Source organism: Eleutherodactylus coqui, chromosome 5 (genome assembly GCF_035609145.1).
Source record: "Eleutherodactylus coqui strain aEleCoq1 chromosome 5, aEleCoq1.hap1, whole genome shotgun sequence".
NCBI classification, from domain to species: domain Eukaryota; kingdom Metazoa; phylum Chordata; class Amphibia; order Anura; family Eleutherodactylidae; genus Eleutherodactylus; species Eleutherodactylus coqui.
The window spans coordinates 126,641,139-126,651,322 of record NC_089841.1 but is presented as its reverse complement, the minus strand read 5'-3'; the positions used below and the strand labels follow the sequence as shown (position 1 = coordinate 126,651,322).

Sequence of the window (10,184 nt, the reverse complement as noted above, 5' to 3'; positions counted from 1 at the left end):
CACCATACCAAACTTTTTTTTTTTAAATTAAAAAACACACTTAATCCACTTTTGGTTTTGCCTTCCAAAGCTGCATCTAAAAAAAAAGAATAAAAAAAAAAAACAAAAAAAAAAAACACCTGTGACAATACTAACATTTGGCATTGAAGATATTACTTTATGTTCACACAAATCATAAGTTAACTAGTGTTTAACCACTTCATGACTGCCTATAAATATTTTGATAGCAGCTGCTAAGTGTTGCCTCCTTGTTTAGATCATGATCACCCAGGTTCTGATGATGTATATAGTTTAAAACCAATTATTATAATTACTTTACAACTTCTCAGAAGAGGATTTTCCTGGATAAGAGATGCATCTCTCTGGGACAGGGGCCAACAATATTCTATTTTTCCAGAAATATCACATACATGTAGGAAAAGTAAAGAAGTAGAAACTTATCAGAAGGGGACAAGCAAAAACCCTTTTGGATTTTTTGTAGAAACACTTTTTGAAAGGCACCTGTCATTACTTGTGTGGACAAAACCAGTTATACCGGTAGAACAATGGAGTATTGTACTTTACAAAATGTAATAGTAAATACATGGATCAACTCATCCCTTGAAAAAGTTGGTACACTTTTCCTGTGCCACATGTAAACTCATGATGAGCAGTCCAGCGGTTGCGCCGGACCACGTTCCCCAACACCACTCCTCACTGGCATTGTGACCTGATGACCTAGGAGATGTCAGTGCAGTCAATCATAGATCAAAGTAGGGGGATTAGTGGTGCATGTGCAGTTCAATATAGCGAATCTGCCCTCAAAAGGACCAGACGTATACGCAGTCTCCATCGTCCATGGCATAGTGTCAGAGTTGTGGTGTTAGGAGACCTAGTTCGGCTTACCCATTGGACCCCTCGCCATGAATTGACATGCAGCTTTGGAAACGCTTTCGAGTTATGAGTTGATCCAAAAAGTTTACAAAAGTACCTTGGAAAGGAACAATGCTTCATTGTTTTACTGGTACAGCCGGTTTTGTACACACAAGTGATGCCAGGTTCCCTTTAACCAGTGCAACAGATTTCAGTCAGCTGTATAAAGTTATCTAGAGCTACTCTTACAGCCAGTAGATGGGCTACATATATTTATAGCCCTCCTGCACCGAGCACTAGTTCGTCTACATATTTCAGCCAAAACAGACTTTCATGCTCGTTAGGTCATTCAGGATATTTCTCATATCCAATTACAGTCCTCTAATTTTAATTAGCTTGAAATAGCGGATAAACCCAAGCCGTGCGTGCCTGCTCAGCAACTGCTCCGCCACTAAGGGGGTTGTCTGATTTATAGTTACCAGAATAAGAGGCCATGCAGCTGTCTTATACGTGTAGTTAGAAACCTGCTCACATACTGTATCCTTCTCCAATTGCAGGTGACCCCTATCTGCACAGTAGAAGTATATACCGTAGTCCATAGGGCAATCCTGTATAATGCAATAAATCAGCTTACTGATCAAGACTGAACATGGCATTGGGCCGATTATTGCACTCACTCATGTGAAGGTAGCCTAAGAAACCAGATAATCGCACTTGTCAATGCGTGTTTTACCAGTGGATGCAAAGAGTTTTAAAATGCAAAAAATTCCTCACATCACTTTTGTGAAATTCCGATCCTCTGGAGCTTGCATCACGCACATTGGCCGATCGGCAAGCGTCTCCAATAGGAAACATCGCAATAGCATGCACATCACACGGCATGCAATGTGTTTGACCATCTCATTGAAAACAATGGACAATGCGTTGAAGGACATAGAAAAAAAAAATAAATTAGGACATGCAGCGATTTACCTCGCAGCATTGCTGTGAGGAGGAAAGAAGAAAAATTACTAACGTGTACAATTCCATTCAAAAGAATGACATTCATATTCGAACGAGTTGTGCATCTTGCAAAGCACAAAGCTTGTGTGAATGTAGCCTTAGTCATGTGACTGGCATTCAATTAAAAAGGGTTGTCTGGTTAACGAACAACATCCTTTTACTAGAACTGGCTATAGTAAAATAAACTGGGCTATACTTACCTTTCCACCACTGCTGGCATCCAGCTCTATAGTCCCAGTGGCAATCAGAAGTGAGGAGACTGCTGGCAGCATCATGTTGCAATCCTCCTGGCATCATGGCGCTCAGGATGTAAGAATGAGTGGTTACGCTGAAGCCTCCAATTGGCTGCAGCGGTCACCTAATGTTTGGTGGCAGTAGCTATCACAACAAATGCTGGGACAACAGCACTGGATACTGGCAGCAGTTCATTTTACTACAGCCAGTTCTATTAAAGGTATGTTGTCTGGTAACCAGACAACTCATTTAATAAGTTAGGCAACATCCATAGGCTAGAGGCCCCTCAACACCAAACGGTTATCACTGGATTTTGCAAAACTGAACGATATAATTGACGTATAATTTGTTGAACATTTACACTGAAAATTCAGTCGCTGGCAGTTTGTGCGAATGAATGAAGAATCTGTAGCAATAAGGGCGCCTGCACACTGGCGAGAGAGATTTCGTGCCATGATTCAGGTCTGATATCGCTCTCGCAATCTATGGGAAACCCCTAGATAAGAGTGCTTTTCATGTGAAGACAACCTTGCATCGCTATGGGGAATCCCTTTATCCCATTGCTTTCAATGAGGCAGCAGGGGAATCCTTCATTCCCTTGGGGAGTCCCCTCATCACCGAACACCCTGCCACTGCTGTCACAGTGATGAAGGGACTCCCCTTGGGGATGAAGGAATCCCCTGCTGCTGCTTTCACACCAGCAGCAGAGGATCGCAATGTTCTCCCTTTGTTTTCAATGCTGCCAGCGCTGCTGCCCCTGGCCCCATTGAGAATAAGGTGAAACCCCTGGATTTGACAGAAGGAATTTCCTGCTGCAACTATCACAGCTGCAGCAGGGGGTCACAATGTCCTCCCATTGATTTCAAACCGGAAACAATGGGTGATAGCACAAAAAATGGACATGCTGCGATTTTCTTTTCATGCAGCATCACAAGAGTGAAAACATCTCAAATGAGAATGAAACCATTGAAATTCATTGGTTCATAATCATGCGTTTTCACTCACTCTTGCAGCTCAAGAAAACAGCCCGATTTTCTCGCCAGTGTGAAGGCGCCTTCACAGTAATAATTCCATGATTATTCCTAGTATTCATTTACTGGCATGACATGGTCGTGGATTAATACACCAGTGTGCCCGAGGCCCTACAACTGAAAACCTGCCGACATGCACTGAACTTCTAAGCTGCCTGGGCTTTCCAAAACTGTAAAAGCGACAAGGCCGATTCTGAAGAGTGTACAAATTGTGGTTTCCCACCATGTGGACTGCTATGCATCTTCTACACATGTGAATATATCCCAACTCCAAATCATAAATAAAGGTAGTGGCAGCATAAATGGTCTAAAATGTTTTATTTGTTTATTCCTCCATTCCCAATACAGGCGACGTTTCGACCTCCTGCGGTCTTCATCAAGCCTGTATTGGGAATGGAGGAATACAGAAAACATTTTGCACCATTTATGCTGCGACTACCTTTATTTATGATTGACTCTGTATCGAGCCGTGGCTCAGGTTCCTTAGTGGCGTGTCATACGAATTTTTGTAAGCCTCACCCTTTTGGGTTGATTCATACTTGTGTGCCGCTGACAGGACTGGATTGTATATATCTAACGTCATCATAGTTCCTCCAGACCAGTAGTAACACAATCCAGGCACAAAGGAGTGAGCATTTCACAAGGAATATACCTTTATTATAATAATCACAAAATCATATCATCTGTACAGGAATGTGTAAGTGAACACTTATAAATGCAACAATAATTTGCTTCATAAAGATAAGGTAAATATCATTTGACGGAACTGATTTTTCAAAGAAAATACTTCAAAATAAAACTTTCTTGCTTTCGTATCTGCACTTGATAAATGCAAAATAGTAAGACACATTAGTGTTCAATTCAGCAAAATATTGCAGAATATCATGCCACAGTCCATTGGAATGGGTCAGGACATGCAGCACTCTTATTAAAAAGCAATAGTATATAAAAAGAAGCCACATGTTAATAAAATATAGAGTGGTTTATCTTGATATTTTCTTTGATTTGAAACACAATTTTAATTGTGGAATGGGTGAATGTCAATTGAGGATCTGAATGTGGAATAGTCTTCATTCTAGGCTATGGCTTTGGCTTCAGGTAGAAATGCTTCCCAATACTTTATAAGCTGAAAGAGGTAATGTTAAGAGGATTAAAACAAATTACTGCAATATGTAGAGTTTACGGTAATAGACACACTTACTACTCATGACAGTAAAAATATTGCATTTCAAATCCTTCTTGTGTAATTGTCAGTGCTACACTAACTAATGAGAACGCCAGCAGCTGAATATAGGCTGGACTACAGGAGGATTGTCACCGCTCATCTCTGCTCCCAGAATCACTGCATTCAACCTGCAGAAAGGTTATAAGTCCCCAGATATGTTTAACCCCTAAGGGCGGGGCCATTTTTTCTTTATTTTCCTCCCCTTTTTCAAAAAATTATAGCTCTTATTTTTCAGTCGAAGTAGCTGTCTAAGGACTTTTTTGCAGAATGAGTATTTAAATGCACCATATAATGTGATGAAAAACATTTTCTTAAGTAGAGTAAATAGGGGAAAAAGCAAAAACATGCATTTTTCCCTTGTTTTTACAGTGTATACACTGACAAGACATAACTTTATTCCATGGGTCAGTACAATTCCAATACCCTTTTTATATAGGTGTTTTTTTGCTGTACTACTTTAAACATTTAAAAATATATAATTTGCCACAATTTTCTGACTGCCACAACTATCATTCCATGGATGGGGTCGAGTGAGGGCTTGATTATTGCAGGATGATCTGTGGTTGCTAATGGTACCTATATGACTTTTTAATGGTTTTTAATTAATTTTTTTCTTGGAGATATGGGTGTTTTGCCGAATCTCTGCAAAATATGAATGAGGTTTGTTCATAATTCATCCACAGGGCTTTGGATTTTAAATGCTGTGGATTCTTTGTGCAGAAACTGCATCATTTACTCTGGGTGTGGACATACCCTGTTGGGGAGGTCTGCTGAAGAATATGAGCCTGTCTTCAGCTAAAACCTACCTTTCCAAGGACGACTGAGCGATACTGCTCCTGAATTTCACCAAATTGGCAGGGGCCTTAGCGCCTGGACTCTACTATTCTGACATTTAAAAGGGGTATTTCGGGCACAGACTACCAATAAACTCTAATGTAAATCCTCATCATGAGTCATTTTGTAGTAGGTCCACTGTCCCGGGTCTAGCTACTTTCTTCATTTTATGTCTGCACGAAAAATCCCTGCTTCCTCTGACATTGTCTGCATTTGCTAATTCCTTCCCTGCCCATAGCATCCAACTTCCTGTAAACAGTGCATGGTGGGAGGACAGGAGCAGAAGCACTGCACTGTATTGTGCGCATGCAGTTCAGAGTGCTGAAAAGTCCTGTCTGTCTGGTTTTCTCTGGCACACCCATTGAGGGAGACTGGTGTTAGTAACTTGTAGGACCTGTGGGTGGAGCTACAGCGCTGGTAGGTCAACATGCTCTGTGCATGCTGGAAGATGTAGGCAATAGAGATGAGCCAGCCTACTCGGCCACGCCCCTTTTTTGCCCGAGCACCGCGATTTTCGAGTACTTCCATACTCGGGCGAAAAGATTCGGGGGGTGCCGTGGGTGAGTGGGGGGTTGCAGCGGGGAGTGGGGGGAGAGAGCTCCCCCCTGTTCCCCCCCGCTCCGCCACGCCTCCCCCACCCCCCGGCACCCCCCAAATCTTTTCACCCGAGTACTGAAGTACTCGAAAATCACGGTGCTCGATCAATTACTCGAAACGAGTAGGTTCACTCATCTCTAGTAGGCAACAGTCTGGTGTGCTGTTTACTGCAGAAGTGATACATGTAAACAGCAGCAGAATGGTGACTGCATGGGACAGAGAAAATTGTCCAGAGCAGCAGATGAAAGGTGCAGGTTGTCACTATGCAATTGTACCTCCTAGATTTTAGCATTTTCAGAATTTCTATTTTGCGCCCTGAAAACCCCTTTCAGAGAGGACAGTTCTTCATTAAGGGGATTACAACACTGATGGAATGTAACTAAGACGTTTATGACCCCTATATGTGATACATTTTCCACTGCATTTCAGAGCACTATTCCATACATTAATGAGCTTTATGTTTACCTGTTGTTGTGTTTGTACTAATGATTCTAAATACTTGATAATAACAGTTTTAAAGTCTTTCACACGCTGTTTCTAAAAAGGGAAAAAGAAAGGAGATGAATTGTAAAATCCTTTATGTTAAATGCATATGCTTAAGAGACAACACACGGTCTATAAACTAGGGTATACCTCAAATCTGCCTACTTCCTTCCGAATAGTTTTAGAGATCTGTTCAAAATCTTTTTCTCCCTGCTGGACTTTTTCTTCCAACTGTCAAGACAAGAAATGATATGAGAAAAATAAGCTTTAGGATTAAATATTAGAAAATAGTTTGATCCGGGATTTGACTTAAAAGACTTGCCACAATGACTGCGCTTGTGGATTCAAGAGCTCAAGGTTACCCTCCCACCAGCCTACCCCTATTTTTTGGCTAGAGGTGTTAATTTCTGCATCTATACCTATTGTCTATGGTAGCATAGTTGTTGATGCTTGACCTTATACGTACACACACACTATATACATACAGAACATACATTTGTAGGCACATATAAAACAAAGCTTAACATGTTTTTATGCATATTCCTTTCCATCGGTACAGGTAGGAGCCTAATAAATTCTTCGGTGTGATACAGAGGCATGCGCTAAGGGTCACCGAGCTAAAGAGTGCATTTACTTTTGGAAGGAACAAAATGTAATTTCTTGTATAAAATGTCATAGGGCTGCTCAGCAATCTTTACCTCCACTGTACACATTGCTACAAGTTATAAATTAGACAGTTTGGAGCTGCTTTTATTTACATACTATATAGATGGTGTAGGTACAAGAGGAACCAGCAGCACCTCCTTTTCAAGAATAGCAAAATGTATACAGCATATACATGACACTCAATATTGTGGCTTTGGAATACCATTCCAAAGCCACAATATTCGATTTAAACATCTATACAAAAAGCAAACAGCCACAAACAGCAGAGGACATAACAGACACCATGTAAATGGACTGTAGGCGATGGCAGCAGAGCTATCAGGTACAGGCTGGGAATACAACATTTTATTCTAGTTGTCAGGTTGAAATAGACACAGAACAGACGATGGACAGAAGTTTAACACATCTGAATAGAACAGAAGCCAACAAAGGGAACACAGACAATTCTTACAGTCCACTAGAGAATAAATCATATCCTACCTCTTCAATCTCCTTTACGAAGCATAGGGGAAGAAATGATCAGAAATTCATTGTTTTAAGCTTTTTTTTGTTTTCAACAATCATAAATGCCACATGTATCATATCCAGCCAAGACCACTGCATACACACACAAAAGTTGCAAAATACTATTAAAACAAGGGGAAAATAATGTATTTACTTGAAAACATGTTTTTGTTACAGGACTGCAGATGGTGACCAAAACAGTTGCCAATGCACACTAGAATTTGCAAATAGTGTTATGAATTTACACCAACGTCTCCATTTAACCCTTTCTAATCCAGGTTCCCTGCCACCTGCACTCTTATTTATTTGGGGTTGGAAAGCATGTTGTGGATTCCTTGGAATTATTCAACAGAAATACATAAAATTATCATGACCGTTCATTCTTATTAGCAATTGTTTGAAAACTTAAAACAATTTTCAATCCAGTGTCAGCCCTCGTCAGAGGCTGTTCCAGATATTTATGCTGGCCTGTATACTGTAACATACATATGCAGAACAGCCTCCGAGATTGGAGTGCTGTCCTGCATAGTGTTAGAAACATGGTCGGCCCTCATCAGACACTGGAGCTATGCAGGGAAATCTTAATGTTGGACGAGGGCAGACATTGGATTGGAAAGGGTTAAGAATAGACAAACCACAGCTTTTCTGTGGTTGTAACTTTAAACAAACTGCATTTCACTCCCCTGCAAGTAGCAGGCATACTTGCGTGTCTGCTAGACCTGCCTCTGACACACCTGACTACCAAAACCTGTCACATGGAAAGTATTCTAGTTGTGGGGTCGCCACAAATGCTTGTCAGCAGTCTAGTTATCCCCATCATGCCCAACCTGTTTCATAGTGGCTAGTGCCACACTTCAGCACTCTGACTTTTACACTGCTCTGCCAGGGGAAGATCATAAAACCACCTTAAAAGTAAACTCTGGAGGCCATGGACTCCTTGAGATACATGGAGCTCAAATGCAGCAATCTCGAAATAGAATACTCAGTTTTATGCTACTTGGGCTGTATGTTTGGCGTTCCGAGATGACACTTCTCACTGAGAAGTGGAACGGTCTCGTGAGAAACAAACCAAGTGGCTTTATACGGAAATTTGGAGACACCCCTATAAATGAGTACGGTCTATGATCATCCCCCCCCCTCATACATACATATATATTATTATACATACATACATAAAATAACATTATTACTACTATATATAATAAACGTTTCACAGCTTTCCTAAGCCGTGTCCGATGAATACCCATCTGGTCAGCCCCCGCAGCCACTGGGCTGTGAGGACTTCCCAGACAGTGCCCAGTGGACCCAACACTATCCCCTTCAAATACTTATTCAATCCAAAAACAAACACACACACGAAAGTGAAACATTTGCTGCAACGGAAGAGGACAAAAAATCCAGTAAGGTAATACATGACTGTAAAATGTTCTGTTAATTCACAAAGTTTAATTCAATATCCTACTTCAATTCAGATTGTAATTTCTCTATGAAAGACCCGTCTGATGCACAAAGTAGCTTGCAAATATTTCATATGGTTTCACCTTAGGGAGAGCATCTAGTGAGGAGACTTCTAAGGCCATGCATGCACCTCTGGGCAAAGTTCTGACATTGACTTGCAAGAATGCTGCCTACCAATAGGTGGTGCTGTAAAGGCATTGTCCCATCCTTAGAGGAAAGTGGTATATGCCGCTGTAGGCGCTCTCCTCTATCATAATCCATGATGGTGTACCAGATGGAAAGAGATCTACCATCTAGCAAACATTTTTCTAAAATGTAATTTCTCATTGACTTCTTGGAGAGATGATGTTTTATATACATCTCTCCTGGGCAAAGTGATGGAGAAACACCTAGAGCAGCATAGGTCATAGATCATGAGGCGCCATCTTAAAGGGAGAGAAGCAGCTATTATTTGAAAACATCGTTTCCCGTTTATTTCCTGTAGGACATGTGCAACTTAGGCCATGTTGACACACTCAGGATTTAGGAGTGGCTCCCATGCCCAAATCCTGAAAGAATCCACTGATCAGCTACTGCAAGAAAATGAGGCATTTCACACTCTAGTCACATGCAGCAGGAAACAATCCACAGCATCTTCCTCATTTTCTTAATCCTGCACGGAAATGCCACAGATTAGCCCCAATGAATAATGGGGCTAAGCCATGTGCAAAAATTTTAGTTTCCAGGCTTCAAATTTTGCCGTCAGGTCTCTTTTTTTTTTTTTTTAAACACAATAGGCGAATACTGAACACTTCAAGGAGATTTGCAAAAAACTTAAAGCTACGCTGAAGTGATGGACCAGAAACCAATGTAAACCATAAAAGGTCCTGTATTCCGAGTATACTACTGACTGGCACAGGGATTTTTTTTACTCTTCTCATTTATTTGTATGTATTAGCATGGTGTATATATTTTATTTATTATTGCATTAGTCAGTTCTCATTTGCACATTATTTATCATGAGGTTGTCTATTGATTTACCGTATATACCGGCGTATAAGACGACTTTTGAACCCCGAAAAATCTGCTCTGCAGTCGGGGGTCGTCTTATGCGCCGGTAATACAAAAAAAAAAAAGTGTAAAAAAAAAAAATTTTATTACTCACCTCCCACGGGGTCCTGTCGCGCTCCGGCAGGATGTCGCTCGCTCCGGCAGGCTGTCGCTCGCTCCTCGTCCCCGCCGCAGCATAGCTTTCTGAATGCGGGGCTTGAAATCCCCGCTTCCAGAAAGCTAATACACACGCCGGCAGCCATGACAGC

At 41.2% G+C, this 10,184-nt stretch overlaps 1 protein-coding gene across 1 annotated transcript in view; it reads right to left on the bottom strand.

Annotated features, from left to right (window-relative positions):
* Positions 1-3,748: 3,748 nt before the first annotated feature.
* SNX2 (sorting nexin 2) overlaps positions 3,749-10,184 on the bottom strand; it is a 48,663-nt gene continuing 42,227 nt past the window's right edge. The window contains exons 13-15 of the mRNA XM_066603117.1: positions 6,409-6,489; positions 6,241-6,312; positions 3,749-4,245 (exon numbers count right to left, since the gene is read on the bottom strand). Coding sequence (XP_066459214.1) covers positions 4,195-4,245; positions 6,241-6,312; positions 6,409-6,489 — 204 coding nt within the window. The 3' untranslated portion in view covers positions 3,749-4,194. The remainder of the gene's footprint in view (positions 4,246-6,240; positions 6,313-6,408; positions 6,490-10,184) is intronic.